Source organism: Rhinopithecus roxellana, chromosome 1 (genome assembly GCF_007565055.1).
Source record: "Rhinopithecus roxellana isolate Shanxi Qingling chromosome 1, ASM756505v1, whole genome shotgun sequence".
Lineage (NCBI taxonomy): Eukaryota > Metazoa > Chordata > Mammalia > Primates > Cercopithecidae > Rhinopithecus > Rhinopithecus roxellana.
Genome location: NC_044549.1, coordinates 71,762,865 through 71,781,161, shown reverse-complemented (window position 1 = coordinate 71,781,161; position 18,297 = coordinate 71,762,865). Strand labels below are relative to the sequence as shown.

General features: G+C 42.5%; 1 protein-coding gene and 1 long non-coding RNA gene across 6 annotated transcripts in view; one reads left to right on the top strand and one right to left on the bottom strand.

Moving 5' to 3' along the window:
• The window catches only part of LOC104660497, a 32,876-nt gene extending 30,944 nt beyond the window's left edge, over positions 1-1,932 (bottom strand). For all 3 annotated transcript variants that reach the window (XR_004055021.1, XR_747714.2, XR_004055015.1), the window contains exon 1: positions 1,798-1,932. This is a non-coding gene — a long non-coding RNA (uncharacterized LOC104660497). The remainder of the gene's footprint in view (positions 1-1,797) is intronic.
• ADAMTS9 (ADAM metallopeptidase with thrombospondin type 1 motif 9) overlaps positions 1-18,297 on the top strand; it is a 177,751-nt gene that overhangs the window by 126,600 nt on the left and 32,854 nt on the right. For 2 of the 3 annotated variants that reach the window (XM_010360865.2, XM_010360864.2), the window contains 3 exons: positions 1,815-1,988; positions 13,875-14,045; positions 17,988-18,182. In XM_010360865.2, coding sequence (XP_010359167.1) covers positions 1,815-1,988; positions 13,875-14,045; positions 17,988-18,182 — 540 coding nt within the window. The remainder of the gene's footprint in view (positions 1-1,814; positions 1,989-13,874; positions 14,046-17,987; positions 18,183-18,297) is intronic. The other variant, XM_010360866.2, reaches the window with a different exon arrangement.

Genomic DNA, 18,297 nt, shown 5'->3' with positions numbered 1-18,297 from the left:
AATTACAATATCATCAAAAAGAGGTTTCATTTATCTAGTAGCCTGAATAGTCTTATACATTCTAAAAGTCTTTAAATATGTTTTCATTTTTCTTTAGGTTGTTAAAACATTATGGGATTCTGCATATATTTAAGCCCTATGCCAAACTCAAATTTGTTTACAATATTCTTTCTGCATTTCTATTTGGATGTATTGTTCCAGAAATGTGCTCTTTTATATTTAAGACCCCAAATTGAAATAGTCAAAAGACTTTTTGGTTGTTGTTTATTGATGATGATAATATTTGAACATTTCTGTCATTTATGGGGTAGCTCTACCATGTTACAGTACATTCTTTTCCAGTGTAATCAATAGGAAATATTCATGTAGCTCTAATGAGCATTAAATGGCCATTCTCTATAGATAGGGTTATCACTTGTGTTCAGGAACCCTCCCATTACACCCAGGACATAATGACTTTAAAAGTCTGGTTTCTTGTGGGTCACATACTCATTCAATCCAATTAATACAGTTGAACCCAAACAATAGTAGCTATGTTGATCCAAAATATTTTCTTCTGTTCAGCTAGCTTTGATGTGAACATATGGTTCTCCTCTCTGGCATAGATTTATCTGAAACAATATGCTTTACCAAGTTACCTTCTAAATATAATTACCTGTTTTCTTAAAATCTGAAATGGAGAGAAAATTAACATTCAGCAGAATCCATTTGGGTGTGATTCTTGATAGTAAATTTCCATTAATAGCCTCAGAGAAAGTTGAATGATGCTACAGGTTAATTGGAAAATAATTTTTTCAAGTTTGAAAGAGCATGATTCTATTATTTAAGAGACTTCCTCCTAGGAATATGGCTTTAATGTATGTTAAGCTTGTTTTCTCAACACCAGACCAATAAATGGGGATGGAGCTATCACAAAATTTGGAACTAATTTTTAATAGCTAAGTGTAATAATATGGCATTCTTTCCAAATGTTGCCTTTAGTTTCTGGCTGTCAAAACGTTAATCAAGACAATAATTCTTGGCCTGGCCATAAGTGAGATTATGAAACCCAGCAATGAGGAAACTATTAAAAAATTAATTTAGAGGAAAGTTAATTGCAGATTTAATATGGTGTTTTGCAACTTGGTCAACAAAATGTTTCAACATGATTAACAATATTTTTCAAGGGCTGAAAACATTAAGCCCGAGGAAATGGTTTTTCCTGTCAGCTTTTATTCTTCATATATTCATCTGAGGTTGTAAACAGACACAAATTCTTTAGTGAATTCTGTGGTTAAAAAAATATTCCCTTATCTCCATGAATAGAAGCAAGAAAAGGAAGAGACTGGAGAAAATAATTCTACTTATAAGGTCCTAAAATCTTCAGTGGTTTACTCTCCTTGGGTTATATTTTTAATCTGCCAAGAAATTCTTCTTGTACAACACTGTCTCTCTAGTTTTCATGAATCTCAAATCCTCCAGGATAGAAATCATTTCAAGTTTTCATTTCTCATGGCAGCACTATTTCTAGGTTGTGCTAAATGTTTTATAATGATTTCTATCAACCTCTTCAATCCTTCAAGAATTTCATTAACTTGAGGGATTCCTCCAAACTTGAGCACCTTCCTCACTCTCCAGCATGGATAAGATAAGCAGTGAGTTTCCAAGTTTAAGACATGATCTGGGATCCCTTTCATTGCAAATTAGAGAGCGATGTGATAGCTATGAAAGTCATTGGATTAGGAGTGCATTCCCCTCCTCTGTGACCCTCGACACCCCCCGCCCCCCAAAAATAAATGAGCCGAAGCTCCCACTTACGTCCTCTGTCTTCTTAGTGCTCTGTGTCCTGTGGCCGAGGCGTACAGCAGAGGCATGTGGGCTGTCAGATCGGAACACATAAAATAGCCAGAGAGACGGAGTGCAACCCGTACACCAGACCGGAGTCGGAACGCGACTGCCAAGGCCCACGGTGTCCCCTCTACACTTGGAGGGCAGAGGAATGGCAAGAAGTAAGTAGAGCCACGAAGGGGTACCTGCCAGGCATTTCACATGTGTGCCCCTTGCTATCATCACATCTGTTCCCTATAAAGCCAGAGAAGTCATCGAGCATGGTTACAATGCTGGCTCTTTCCCAAAAGGTTCCATGTTAGACTCGCGCGTTCGCCCCAACAAGGGTGGGAGAACTTCTTGTTTTTAAGCAATTCCTATGTCTGTCTGCGTTCCTGAGTGTTCCAAGTCTGGCCGCCTCAAAAAAAAAAAAAAGTAACAGGCCATGGGCCAAATGCATTCAGATATCTTTCACAGAAGGAGGGGGAGATAGACGGAATATTTTAAATATGTCATTTTTGTCCAGATTTGGTCATTCTGTATTTGTTTAAATAGCCACAGGGCAGACTTTAGGTAGAACCTATTCTGTATTTTTCCTCTTTCTATGACTTCAGCTGTCGGGTAGAAGATGGGCATTCATGTGAAACCTTGATTAATTAGTGAAAGATTTCTAACACTAAAAAAAAAAAAAAAAAAAAAAAAAAAACAAAAACGGAATAGTCTCTGAAGAAACTGCTCCGTTGATGGTCCATGCAGAAGTGGACAAGACTTGCTTTTTCCCTGGCTTCAAGTTAATGTTTGGTGAAGGAAAACATTGTGTCCATGGGGAAAAGTTCGGCCAGGGAGGTTTTGTAGGAGGTAACCTCTGTTTCCAGAACAGAAGATTAAATTGTAGAAAAGGTGGGGAAGAATTAGAAAGCAAAACCACATCCACTGATGTTTACATAAAAAACAAAATGCATGCCGTTTGAGGTGCAGAGATAATGAAAGATAAGACAGGAAATCACCCACCACGAAGAGCTTTTCAGAACACAAAGGAAGGGTATGGTTTGGAGAACAGTTAGACTGTACCCCTGGCACTGTGCTGGGTACTTTTTGTTCATTGCTTCACTGAATCTTTTTAACCACCAGACAAGGTGAGTATTATTATTATCATCATCCCATTTTGCAGGTGAAAAAACTGAGGTTCAGAGAGTCTATGTCATTTGCCCAAGTGTCATATACCTAGCACCTAGCAAGTAGAAGAAGCAAGACTTGATGCTAAGTTTGTTCTGTTAAACCAGTATGAAATACTAGAACTGCATTCTTTAGCCCATTGGGATTCAGCCACCCAGCCCTGTCTTCCCCTTCCCTCGCCTCTTCATGGATTACTTCCATTGTTTGCAGTAATTTCTTTTTTTTTTTTTTTATTTTTTTATTATACTTTAAGTTCTAGGGTACATGTGCATAACGTGCAGGTTTGTTACATATGTATACTTATGCCATGTTGGTGTGCTGCACCCATCAACTCGTCAGCACCCATCAATTCATCATTTATATCATGTATAACTCCCCAATGCAATCCCTCCCTCCTCCCCCCTCCCCCCTCCCCATGATAGGCCCCAGTGCGTGATGTTCCCCTTCCCGAGTCCAAGTGATCTCATTGTTCAGTTCCCACCTATGAGTGAGAACATGCGGTGTTTGGTTTTCTCTTCTTGTGATAGTTTGCTAAGAATGATGGTTTCCAGCTGCATCCATGTCCCTACAAAGGACGCAAACTCATCCTTTTTTATGGCTGCATAGTATTCCATGGTGTATATGTGCCACATTTTCTTAATCCAGTCTGTCACAGATGGACATTTGGGTTGATTCCAAGTCTTTGCTATTGTGAATAGTGCCGCAATAAACATACGTGTACATGTGTCTTTGTAGTAGAATAATTTATAATCCTTTGGGTATATACCCAGTAGTGGAATGGCTGGGTCATATGGTACATCTAGTTCTAGATCCTTGAGGAATTGCCATACTGTTTTCCATAATGGTTGAACTAGTTTACAATCCCACCAACAGTGTAAAAGTGTTCCTATTTCTCCACATCCTCTCCAGCATCTGTTGTTTCCTGACTTCTTAATGATTGCCATTCTAACTGGTGTGAGATGGTATCTCATTGTGGTTTTGATTTGCATTTCTCTGATGGCGAGTGACGATGAGCATTTTTTCATGTGTCTGTTGGCTGTATGAATATCTTCTTTTGAGAAATGTCTGTTCATATCCTTTCCCCACTTTTTGATGGGGTTGTTTGTTTTTTTCTCGTATATTTGTTTGAGTTCTTTGTAGATTCTGGATATTAGCCCTTTGTCAGATGAGTAGGTTGCAAAAATTTTCTCCCATTCTGTAGGTTGCCTGTTCACTCTGATGGTAGTTTCTTTTGCTGTGCTAAAGCTCTTTAGTTTAATTAGATCCCATTTGTCAATTTTTGCTTTTGCTGCCGTTGCTTTTGGTGTTTTAGACATGAAGTCCTTGCCCGTGCCTATGTCCTGAATGGTACTACCTAGATTTTCTTCTAGGGTTTTTATGGTATTAGGTCTAACATTTAAGTCTCTAATCCATCTTGAATTAATCTTCGTATAAGGGGTAAGGAAAGGATCCAGTTTCAGCTTTCTACTTATGGCTAGCCAATTGGAAACTCACCCTCTCCATCTACTCAGTCTTTTTGCTGTTTTCCTTCTTTACTTTTATATTCCCACCAGACAGTGGCAGGGAGGAATTCCTAAAGCAGTTACATTTCAGATTTACAGCTCTTGAGCCACATGAGTTATTTGGAATCCTAGAGATCATAAAATTCTACAGACTTGGTTCATATCCCAGCGCTGCCACACATTAGCCAAGGGACTTGGAGCAAGGATTTTTTATTTCTCTGAGCCTTGGATTATCCATCTGTAGAATGGGGATAAAATAACTTTGCAGAGTTGTTCTGAGAAAACTGGAGATAATAGTGTTATCTATAACCAATTATGGTTTGGGGATTGGCAATATCAGATATAGAAGGAAGAGGAGACTCCCTCATCTGTCTCTCTCTCCCCCTCAGTGTGACCTCTTGATTCTCTTTGTTTCAGACCTACCATGGCCTGCTCTCTCCATCTCCCTCTTTGTGTCATGCTAAACTCAACCCTGCTCCGAGGAGCAGAAAGTAAGAGAGTGTTCAGAAATGAATCTAAGCTGACGGCTCGTGCTTTAGCCAGCTTTTGAAAATGCTAGAGACAATCATGAAAATGCACACTGTGTTTACAATTCCTTTTGCATCCCAAAGAACGGAAAAACCTTGCCACATATGCACTGAAGAAATTCTTCTCTGATCATGCAAAATATGCCTAAAATTTACTTCTTTGCATGTGTTGTACAGATGGGTTTTTTTTTAAACCTTACTCAAATATTGCTGTTAAACTCTGTGGAAGAATACAAGGCTTCAGGAGACAGCCTGGCCTGGGCCTCTATTTAAGAAGCTTACTAGAGGGTTGCCATTCTCACAAAGAGAAAAGACTCTGTGAGTAACAGGAAAAGCAGAGTCTAATAGTCACCCTCCTGGAAACACACTTTCTGTCTGCCTTCACCTAAAGTGGAGAGTCTAAGGAAGGAATACTGGGGTGGTGAAAGTGGATGGAATATCATAGGAGTATCTCCTATGATATTCCTATGGTATCCTATAGGAGGCCTGTCATTGGCAGAGTGATGCCCAGGGCAGCTGGAGGTGGGGAGAAACCTCACCAAAAGTTTTCATGTTTCCCACATATGCAAGGCCTGCTGACAGCCTGCTCAGAATGTCTCTGCAGCAGCAAGACTGAGAGTGAAGGATGACAGTAACTGGGCAATTACCCTAATTGATCAAATCAGGAAAAGGGTGGCCACGCCTCCTGTTTGCCTGGGGTAGTCCTGGTATAATTATTAATTGTTCCTACTTTTATGATCAAAAGCGCCTTGTTCAACAGTAAGTTGGGTGGTCACTTGATAAGACAGCACCCTTCAGGCTCCCCTAAATCACAACCCTCACCTCCCTTCTTGCTCCCACCTCCTGTCACATCCAGTCATTCAGCTACCATTTTACCTGATATCCACTGATGCAGGCACAAGTTTCCACTTTTCTCCCACATCTAGTGATGTCTTGACCTGAGGTCAGAGAGTGTGCCACAGGGCAGCCTCTCAGCCCACTGAATGGGATGTGTGGGAGCCCCCCATTACAGGATACCCCTTCTTTCTTAGCAGTCCTTGGTCACCACCTCAGAACTCTTGTTTGCTTGAGTGTGCACTTTGCCTTTTGCTTCCCCTTTTAATAGTCCCCTATGTGAACTACTAAAACCCACCAGTTTGTTGGCAAGGTGTATTTCATGCTGGATCTGTGGGATGTGGCACCATCCTCTTTTTGAGAAATAATCCAGGCATCTGCCTAGAGAAGCACAGTTTCTGCACTCTCACCATGGCATGGTCATCAGGGATGTTCTGTACAACCACACAGGTTGTACACTGCACAACTTTGAGGGGTGCCATTTTTATCAGCTATAATGTGAGGAGCATCACCTAGATTTATATAGTACAATGGCCCTAATACTGATGATAATAAAAATAATAAAGCTTGTTGTTTACTAAGCTACAAACCAGGCACTATGTTGAGCATTTTCACATGAAGTACTTCATTTAGCCCTTTCCATAACTCTCTGTTGTAGTATTTATATTTTTATCCTCATTTAATAGGGCAACTTGGGGCTTAGGTAGGTTAATTTATCAGTGATCATGCGTTTAGTAAATAATATAGCTGGAATTGGAAGCCTAGAAGCTTGTCCTCTGACACCTACACGCTGAATCATTATCTTCACTAATCCCATGCCAACATACACCTAAAGTGAATCATTTTATTTTCCTCTCAATGACTTGCCAAGCCTCTTACTGTAGAATTGCTATCCAAGTGTATTCCCTTTACTGGGTTATAATACCTACCCCTTCTAAAAAGGAGATTCTTGATCTAGTTGGCTATCAAACTTTAAGCCATGTCACCGGGTGAGTCTTGATGATGTTGGAGCCCCTCAGTGGACTTGCCCTGTCCATTGTGAGGCCCATTGGTTGTTCAGGGGCAAGGGGCATCAGGATGCCTTCTTGATACCATGAGAGTAGAGCCCAGACTTTCAGATATAGGGCAAAATAATTGCACAAGAGAAAAATGCTCTATCCACACATCCACATCTCATTTTGTTTATACCCTAGAAACAACATGTTGTAAGCAAAATTCTATTCAATGTGTGGCTCTGAAAAGTTGACTCTGAATTTCTAGACTTCACTTAGCTCATCTGCAAAATGGGAATTATATGGCAGACTTAGCTCAAGGGTCACAGTGAGGATTTGGTGAGATGACATGGTTCGACGTGGTGACTAGCACATTTTAAGTCTTCCCGAAGTAGACCTCTTTTTAGTACAGTGGCCTTCCGATGGAGGCTTCTGGTGATGACAGCAGTTTGGCTCAGCCTACACCTTATGATGTTGGGCTTCTAAATATCACCTGCCAGCTTCAGGTGAATAATTTGTCCTCACAGTGGTCAGTTTTAGCCACTTTAGAATTATAATGCTCATGAGGCTGTTTGGGAGAAAAAAGTTAAAAAAGACTTTTTAATTCTTTTGAGAATTATTATCACAAAGGATTGACTTGTTAGCAATATTACACTCTGACATATAAATTCACATAGAGCAGCAGAGGTCCTTCTGATCAAATTTGAATTGTGATTGTATAGGGCTATGCATCTGCAGCATTGAGGAATAGATCTCACAGGTCCTGCACATGTTCTTTTTCTCTTATCTGGAATACTCTCTTCCCTTGTAGTACCTCTTCATCGTAAGACCACCTTGCTCTGACCTTCATCTCAGTCACCCTTTCTCATCCTTCAGGCCTCAACCTAGGTGTCACTTCCTCTCAGAAGCCTTTGCCAGTCACACCACCCCACTAAATCTGAGTCAGATGCTTCTCCACTCAGCTCTCACAGCACCCTCAAATTACTGTACTCTGGCAGTTAGCACCCAGAATTTTCATTGCCTGTTTTCCTCATCTATGTTATCAGTTATTTAAGGTCAGGAAGCTTGTTCACCAGAATCTTCTCTATCATTTAATATGGTACCTACACCATCAAAGACACCTGTTGAATGAATGAATCTGCAAATGAATGGAGGAACAAAATAATGGATGGCTGGAAGGAAAGAAGAAAGGAAGGGAGGGAGAAAGGAAGGAGGGAAAGATGGAAGCAAAGAAGGAATGAGGAAGGGAGGGAGGGAGGAAGGCAGGAAGGCAGGAAGGCAGGAAGGCAGGAAGGCAGGAAGGCAGGAAGGAAGGAAGGAAGGAAGGAAGGAAGGAAGGAAGGAAGGAAGGAAGAAGGAAGGAAGGATAATAACATAGAACAGTGCCTGCTAATTGATGGACTTTCATCTTTCACTCTATAGAATAAAGGCATTCTAAAATGACTTTTAGCACATGAAGCAGGCTGGACACTGTGGCTCACGCCTGTAATCCCAGCACTTTGGGAGGCCAAGGAGGGAGGATCATTGAGCCCCGGAGTTTGAGACCAGCCTAGGCAACATAGTGAGACTCTATATCTACAAAAAAATAGAAAAAATTAGCCGAGTATGGTGGCATGGACCTGTAGTTCCAGCTACTTGCGAGGCTGAGGTAGGAGGACTGCTTAAGCTCAGAAGGTCAAGGCTGCAGTGAGCTATGATCGGACCACTGCACTACAGCCTGGGTGACAGAGCAAGACCTTGTCTCAAAAAAATTAAAAATTAAAAAAAAGCACAAACTCTGTTTTTCCTGTAAGAACAGCTGTTTTATTTTTTTGTCACAATGCTACGGACAAGCTGTGGCTCAGATATGTCTGACCATTGCAGAACTACTCACCTCATTGCTGTTTGGTGCAATATGGGGACTTGGGCCACTCTGATACATACTTGGATTCTGAGGACTTTTAGTAAGATCAGCTGTAGAATGATTCCCAAGTTCATCTCATTAACACAGAAAATTTAGAAATGAGCAGCAGGTCCTTGGTCAGTTGATTTAAAAGATTTTCCTGAAGTTAACAGTAGGGAATGGCCAGGTTTTGATGTGCGCACAGAGCCAGATACGAACTCTTTATTGCTCATTTTATTAATTTGTTGAACCAACATTTATCAATCACTTGTGAAGTTCCAGGTATTAGGCATTAGGGATGCTCTAAAAATCTCAAACCACACACAATCTGCTCTGAAAACCCCAAAATGCTGTGGTCATTCTCCTCCCCACCTTCACCACCTGTGCCATTTCTCACTTCCAGCCACCATGCATGCTGAGCCCCTCCTGAGAATGTCCTCTTCCCTCCTTGCCTGGTGAACTGATGTCCTCCCCCATTCCTCCTGCTCATCGGCTGCTACCTGGGCCCCCCTTTGCAGCATCATGGGAATTGCCCTGTTGTTTTTCCTCTTCTCTCCCTGGTGGCTTCTTACTCAATTACACACTCTGTTACAAAACCCACATCTGCTTACACAACTGTGCAAGGTAGTCCTAGGTGTTAAACCCCAAGGGTCACCAGGTAGCCAGCTGAGCTAACACCTGAGACTCCAAGCTGGGAATAGCTGCCACTCTGGGTGTTCTAACAGGGAAAGAGGCAGAGTAGGAAGCCATGGGGGCTGCCTCCCAGGGCCCAGCATAGACCTTGGCTCATTATAAAATACTGATTGAACGAATGAATGACTTTAAAGTTACAAAGTGTCCCCATAGTGTTATTTCTGCCTCTTTCTCCCCACTCTACCCCCTAGCAAATATATACTATTTGGGAGCAAAAATGTCTAAATTATATATACCTGACTTGAAAATGAACTTTGAAGTAAGGACTGCTTTTTTTGTTGTTGCCATTTAAAGCAATGCTAGAGAAACCGATTTGTCATTGCTGCTTCTCATGACATAAAAACCCAGGAACCCTGTGGTTCTGTGAGTTGCCATCCATACACTGTGCAACAATGGTAACCCGGCACTAGAGAAGACAAGGTCTTTCATCCATGGAGAAAATCAACAACCTTAAAAGGTAGAGCCTGTGAATATCAAGTGGTTTTCTTCCCCCCATGGTTAGGGAATTGCACCAAAAGATATATTTGAAAGTGTAAAGCAACTTGATTATAATCTTTGAGCAAAGAAAATTTCTACCCGTTGCATTAAATGATCCTTTTTAGACCATCACTCTGTGGCCAACCTACCTGGCTGAATAAAATACCAGCTTCAGGGTTTACTTTAGGTCTTCCTCACCTGCAAATTTGGAAAAGTTCTTTTCCCCCTGTTAATTTCAGCACATTTAAAGGCACATGTAGCTTGCAGAACAATGGGCGAGCTGCCCGATTTAGTCCAGCACTGTGATTATTTTCTTTCTGAATTATAGTGTGTGATGAAATGCAAGGAGGTTGGTGGCGTTGCTCATGCTAGCGATTTTTCTAAAAGTCATACTGAAATTAGAGAAAACCTTTTGGAAATTAAAATGAGGCTATTTGAACTTTCCAACTGTTTTTCAGAACATTCTAGATCATATTCCAGGACAGGGGAAAGAGTCATAAATCCTAGAGGGTTGAGGGGGAAGCCATATTATAAAAAGTTGATAAAACCTGATAGCAAGGGCTGGGTCTGTTTTCTGATTACCCAGCCCCCATACCCTAGTTAGGATTTAAGATTCCAGGAGAAAACCCTTGCCATGTGATTTTCAGATCTGCTGTTGACTAATTAGGAAACCCTGGGCAGGTCACTTATTAGTTTAATTTTTAATTTCGTAAAAGTTATAGTCAAGGTACATTTTCCAGCTCCCTTTTCCACCATTGGCAAAATAGTTTTTATGGTAGTTAACCATTCTTTAAGACTGAGAGAGAAATGCTTAACAAGCATAAAGTATTTGGGAATCATTGTATTTCTGCTCTGAACTGTTACTTATTGACGTAGATTAAAGCCTTGTGGATTAGTGAAAACAAGAGAGGATACTGGAAGATTTAGTCCAGGTTTAGCTGTGCAATAATTAGGATCTTCCCAGAGTCACCTAAGTCCTAATTTTCTAAGGAATTACTTTTTCTATGGGTAGTTAAGTATTTGCGTATATCTACACATCACAAATTAACTTTTCTTTTCTTTTTTTTTAAATATTCAGTGGCCCTCTATCTCACTTTTTTAATGAAGAAAAAAATGTTATCACTTTGCAGTAGTTCCCAGTATACTCTAGGGAAATAGAAAACCCCCAAAACCACTGAGCTAGGGATGAGCTAGGGAACTGGGCTCAGTCAGCCTCCTGCACTAATTTGAAGTGATTCTGCTCCTCCATGCTCACCTCACAGTGGTTTCAAGTTATGTTTATGCTCCAGAAAAATGAGGAGTGACTCCATATTCTAGATATTGAGGTTTACTCCCAAGCAGCAGAAATTTTGAGTTAAGTTTACAAGTGACAAGGGGCTACCAGGAAATGCCAGCATATCCCTTCTCCTTCCTAAAGGATCAGGATAGCTCACAAAAGACACAGGGCATACTATATGACCCAGCAATTGCATTCCCGGGTATATATACCCAAAAGAATGGATAATGGGTGTTTAAATGTGTACATGAATGTTCATAGCGGCACTATTTACAATAGCCAAATAAGAAACAACCCATATGTCATCAACTGAGGAATGGATAAACAAAATGTGGTATATCCATACAATAGAATATTATTCAGCCTTAAAAAGGGATGAAGTATTGATACATGCTGCAATATAGAAGAACCCTGAAAACATTAAGGGAGAGAAGTCAAGGAGAGAAGAAGGCCACATATTGGATGATTCCATATATGTGAAATACCCAGAATAGGCAAATCTACAGAGACAAAAAGCAGACTGGGGGTTGCTAGGGGCTGCAGGAAGGAAGGAATGGGGAGTGACTGCTTAATGGGCACAGGGCTTCCTTTTGCGGTGATGAAATATTCTGGAACTAGATGGGGTGATGGTTGCACCACATTGCAAATGTACTAAATGCCACTGAATTGTACACCTGTGATAGTTAAAATGGTGAACCTTATATTTTGTGTATTTTATCACCAAAAAAAAAAAAAAAAGGCATGGGGCATATCATAGAAGACATTTCTGAGTGAAGCTGAGTTCCAAACACAAGTGCCTTTGAGGCAAGGCAGGTGCTAAAAGGAAAGGCTGCCCATTAGATGAAAAAGAGAGGTGGGGTCTGTGGTTCTCCGTAAAGATACTAAAATTAGACATTTAAAAAGACAGTGTGCTAGCTGGGCGTGATGGTTCACGCCTGTAATCTCAGCACTTTGGGAGGCCAAGGCAGGAGGATCCCTTGAACCCAGGAGTTCAAGACCAACCTGGGCAATGTAGTGAGACTCATCCTACAAAAAATTAAAAAAATTAGCTGGGCATGGTGGCTCATGCCTGTAGTCTCAGCTACTTGGGACTAAAATGTGGGAGGATGGGTTGAGCCAGGGAAGTTGAGGCTATAGCAAACTGTGATCACACCACTGCACTCCAACCTGGACAACAGAGGGAGACTTTGTCTCAAAGAAAAAAAAGAAAGAAAAGAAAAGACAACATTCTAACCACACAACAAAAATCAAAGTTGTTAGATAAGCCCATTGCCAACAAGGTATTCAATCCCTGGCCTAAAAGAAACTGCAGCAGTCTTTGGTACAGTTTTCAGTTAGCTCACTGGGGCTTCCCATTGTAGTCTAGAGTCTTGAAATGTTGGGGTGACACAGAGGCTTTAGATACAATAGGCTTTCAGTGACCTTTAGCAACACAGGGCACTAAGGATAAACTTCAGGGGTGGGGTTTGCTGTTGGTTAAAGCAAAACAAATAAGAATCTGTGGATGCTGTGGAGATTACCTAGAATGAAACATACCACTTGCTCTGTAATCATCCCTTGACTTATGGGAATAAACACAGCTGTCCCATCTACCTCACAAAGAGATGTGTGACCTGGGGCAAGTAACTTAGGCTCTCAAAGTCCCATTTTCTTCATGTGGAAAATGGAATTACAGTAATTGTTAACTCTCGCTACCTAACTATCTTCTTTGTTGTCTGCCTTTGCTACCAACATATAAGCTCCTCTCTGAAAACAGGGGATGTGCCATTTGTGTGCACTCTTGTTCACCCAGGAGCTGTCACAGGGCCTGACACCTAGTAGGAGCTTAGTGAATATTTGCAGAATGATGTGGGATGACAGCAGTTCCCCTGGAGAAGAAAAGGCACCTGGGGCGGCAGGAAAGCCCTCTTCAAATAGCTGGAGGAGATTACTTGTGAAAGCTGAAGCTTTCCTTTATGCTTCCCTGGAATAGAAAACTGGGACAAGGGCCTGGAACATACAAAGAGATTTGTTTGGTTCCATGTTATGAAATGAGATGGCTACCTGGGCAGGTACTGATGTCCCTGACCCTGGAGGTATTTAGACACCAGTTTGGTAAACATTTGGCCATAAGTGTTAAAGCAAGTCACTTGTGAGTAGGTGTTCCAAGTAAATAGGATTTAAGGTCCTTTCTAAACTGAGATTGACTCATTTATACTTTCGTTCCTTCCTTTAGACAGCCTGGTGGTGAATGCCAGGAACAGAGTTGTTAGGTAACTGGAGTAAAATGAAGAGTTCTCGGCCAGGCAGCGGTGGCTCACGCCTGTAATCCCAGCACTTTGGGAGGCCGAGGCAGGCAGATCACGAGGTCAGGAGATTGAGACCATCCTGGCTAACACGGTGAAACCCCGTCTCTACTAAAAATACAAAAAAATTAGCCTGGCGTGGTGGTGGGCACCTGTAGTCCCAGCTACTCAGGAGGATGAGGCAAGAGAATGGCGTGAACCTGGGAGGCGGAGCTTGCAGTGAGCCAAGATCGCGACACTGCACTCCCAGCCTGGGTGACAGAGTGAGACTTCATCTCAAAAAAAAAATAGAGGAGTTCTTTGGCAATCCCTGCCCTCAGGGCTCTTATGATCTTAAAGGCTATGTAGACAAGTAAACACATAATTACAGTCATAGGATATAAAGAACTATGGTTTATTCTTCCCTTTTGTTTGTCTTTAACAGTGCACCAAAACCTGCGGCGAAGGCTCCAGGTACCGCAAGGTGGTGTGTGTGGATGACAGCAAAAACGAGGTGCATGGTGCACGCTGTGACGTGAGCAAGCGGCCGGCGGACCACGAAAGCTGTAGTTTGCAACCCTGCGAGTATGTCTGGATCACAGGAGAATGGTCAGAGGTACCGTCCTGGGGACTGTAACTGTGGTCGGCTCAGCCATGGCCTAAGAGCAGCAGAGGGATGAGTGCAGGAATGTGGGAGACTTGAGGCTACCTGCCCGATCTGCCACTGTGAACTGTGTGTTTTCTGACAAGTCCTCAGCCTTCCCAAACTGGAATTCCTTGTATGCAAAGTGGGAGAGATGTGTGAGATGGTCTCTGAGTCCCTTCAGGTCACATTCTGTGATTTACCTTGATGTCCTATTGGCATAAAGAAGAAATTATTGCAGGGGCTGCAAACTCATAGGATGCTTTGAGGTGCCTGAAGACAGTTAAGTATAAGAAAATATTGTAGTGCCAGGGATACAAAAGGGAGAGGTGGCGACTGTGACAAACTAGCATATGCTGTGTGAAGGGAGCAGAATCTCTTTCACTCCAGATGTGGCCATGCAGAAATGTGGTCTAGCGTTACCAGACCTGATTTCTCAAAAGAGGCTGAAAATCTGGACTAGTATGTGAGATTTCCTAACTTGAAAATGGGGGCTCAAATTTTTGGTTTTAAAACATTGTAAGGGGCAAACAAACCACTTTCATGAACCAGATGTGTTTTGCCTGTTTAACAAACAGCTTCAGAGGAACAAAATAATTTTCTGTAATACCCTAAGTATCTCAAGTACCATTTTGTTCATATATCCTCCTGCACAGTGCTTATCTAGACCCTTTTTATTGGTAATAAACCAATAGTAATTATAGCATTATATTATTTTCAAACATCATAATATGTTCATGTCTGTATGAGAAATCTATAGCGTTCAAACCAGTTGTCATTTGCACAAAAGTATTTAGAGCTTTGAAAGGGAGGCATCTGGACTCACAGTAAAGGTACTGAAAATTGTTAGGTAATATGATTGCTGCCACTGGGTCTCTTCAAAGTTTGACAGGGCAGCAATTTCACATGTTAATGAGATGAATATTTGCATTTAGATGATGTGTGTGTTGGGTGTTGAATTGATTCCTGCACTAAAGCTGATCCCAAAGTCTTTTCTAATTATCTCTCCCTATCCTTTATTCCTGTGAATTTTGTCCTTCGAGGGGGCATTTGGCAGTGTCTGGAGACAGTTTGGTTGTGACAACTGGGGAAAGGGGACCCTACTGGCCACGGTTGGAAGGTGGAGGCCAGGGATAGGGCTAAACATCCTATAGTGCACAGGGCAGCCCTCACAATACAGAATTATCTGGCCCAAATGTCAGTGGTGCTGAGGCTGGGAAACCCTGCTTGACCCCAACCCTACATCTTCTCAGTATGCCCTGAATAGTACCTTATGCCCTTAGAGAGTGAAGAGGAGACATGGTTCTGATCTTTAGGAAATTGATTTGCTCTTGGCCAGCCAGGAACATGTGGAATCCAAATGAGTGTTCAGAATAGTTCTTGACATTGGGTTTGAGGCATAGGTTCCAACCCATCCGTATCCCAACGCAGGGGGATCTCACCTTTCACCTGGCCAAGACTGACCTCTTCATCTTATCTCCTGTGTAGTACTTTTGTTATGCTAAAAGAGTTTTGATCTCTTCCTAAGACTTGAGTCAAATTACTCCTATAGCTTTAATATAACCGTAACCCCCAAAAGATGAGACAGGGAGAAGATTGAAAAGAAAAAAGGAAGCCTTCCACATTTCTGTAAATTCGCAGGTGTATCATGAATTGAAAAGTCTGCAGATTGATGGGCAACAACTAGAGGGTTGGAAACAGTATTTAGCACAGATACAAGGACCACAGGGAAGGAAACCTGCAACAAGGGAGAGGGGCCAAAAGGGACTGGCACCAGCTTTCTCTCTAGAAAAGAAGACATACCTTCTCTCTGGGACCTCTGTTACCTGGGGACCTCTTTGTGTGTTTTTTTCTGAGCTCTGCTCCACCTAAATTGGAGGAGGCCTGAGCTAGACTGGCAAAGAAGAGCTCTGTCAGTCCTGATTGACACATGCATTTTCTAGTGGGGACTGAAGTGTACAGCTCATGCAGGGAGCTCACAGTCTTACTGTTTTGCTTTGCTGTTATTTTCAATTTAGAAAAGTAATACATGCTCATGTGGAACCAAGCACATACACCAAGGCATGCAGAGTCTACAGTATGAGCTTCTTTCTGAAATGGTTTGAGGAAACCAGCAGCAGTCAACATTTTTACAATGCTGATATCAGCTGGCTGACAGCATCTCTTCTTGCCAGCTTCTTTACAGAGATGTGGAAGCCTCTACATTTAGCCTGACCATATTTGGGGCTCAGTTTCATCAGCAAATGCCTGTCTCCCACGGGGCCCTCCCCCTCACATAAATAGCCAGGGGACTGCTTTTGCTCCTGGTTTGTAGGGGTCAAGAGTCTCATTCCTTGCCCCTCTTAAACACACAACTTTGTTTAAGTTAGTATGGACTGATGTCAATGCATGCAAGCACTGGGTTAGACACTAAGATTACCCACAGCTTGGACAGAGTTTGTTAGCCATCTGCATGAAACACCCCGGGCTGGCCTTACACTTTCCTGGCCTGTTGTCAAGTTGGCCTTCAAACATTTGAACAGCAGCAGCCAAAGAAGGAAGAAATGTACACAGAGCATTTCTATGTCTCGAGCCAACTGGAAGGGAAGGCCCAGGGATGCTCTGCATGCCTCTAGCCGACTTGTTCTCTCCTGCCTCTGGGATTTCTTCAAAGAGAGCCTTTTCCCTGGAAAAGCTGCAGGAGAAGAAAGCCATGTGACTAAAAGCAGGAGGAGACATTAGGGCAGAGCAGACACTGTGGCTTCTAACTGCCCTTGAGAATTGATGAAAGCTGTGGTCCCTCACCCCAGAAAAAGCATAACATACCACATGTAGTATACTGTTTTGGGGTGTTTATCCCACCCTCACCCAAGAACCTTAAGTCTAGAGAATACCGGTGCTCTACGCCAAGTTTATGAAGCACGTTTACAAAAGATGACCAGTTATTTGATGTCGTTGCCTAAAAATATCATCAAATATCATCAAAACTAAATTAATTGTAACTTAGTTTTATTTTTTAAATAGAAAACGATAAAAAACAATTTAACTAAGGAGGTTGAATGTTGGGACACTAAATGTGTATTTCTTCTCCATTTCTGTATTGGTTGAGTATGTTTAAATGCCATCGAGTTAGGATAGAAGAGTACAGATGAGGGCATGATATAGAGCAAGAGGTAGAAAAGCAGAAAGGTAACATGCCAGTCAACATCTATAGCCTAGCCGGGTGTGGTGGTGCGCACCTGTAATCCCAACTACTTGGGAGGCTGAGGCATGAGAATCACTTGAACCTGGGAGGCAGAGGTTGCAGTGAGCAGAGAGCATGTCACTGCACTCCAGCCTGGACAACAGAGTGAGATGCAATCTCAAAAAAAAAAAAAAAAACTATAGCCAGGGAGAGAGAGGGGAGAAGGAAATTAAATGGAGGGCAGGTAGGAAAGCAAACAGCACCAAGGAGGGAAGGAAAACAGTCCCAGAGTCCCCTTTGGCTCAGTGCTTGGATTTCACACTCAAAATGCCAACTCACGGGTCAGCTGCTGTCTCCTCTTCCCTCCCCATTTGATGGTCATCATAGATTTAGAAAAGAGCAGTTTGCCAACCTGTGCGGTTGGGCTGAAGATGCAAACTGAATGAATGACACCTGGAGCACCTCCCCCTCCTCCTCCCCTCAAAACCTCTAGAAGGGGTTTGAGGGATCCCTACCTGCAGTAGAGGCTGAGAAGATGCCGGTGGAAGCACCAGATCCCTGAGGCACCCTGTGGGGTTGCCTGTCTCCTGTGTGCTCAGGGCCTGCGGCTTGAAATGAATAAATAAGCTAATGAAGTGGGAGCTTTCTGCAGCATAGTCACACGGTCAGCGCTCGGTGTGGAGGTCAGGGGCCTATTGTGGGCTGCCCCCAGGAACTGCTAGAACCTCTGCTCTCAACCCCTGTCTTTGCAGTGCTCAGTGACCTGTGGAAAAGGCTACAAACAAAGGCTTGTCTCATGCAGCGAGATTTACACCGGGAAGGAGAATTATGAATACAGCTACCAAACCACCGTCAACTGTCCGGGCACGCAGCCCCCCAGTGTTCACCCCTGTTACCTGAGGGAGTGCCCTGTCTCGGCCACCTGGAGAGTTGGCAACTGGGGGAGTGTAAGTAGAAGACTAAGCGCTCAAATCTGAAAACCCTTGGATCTCAACTCCGTATTAAACATGTCCTGCCTAACCCACTCTCCTTAGTAATTCTACTTCGGGAGAGACCCTGGAG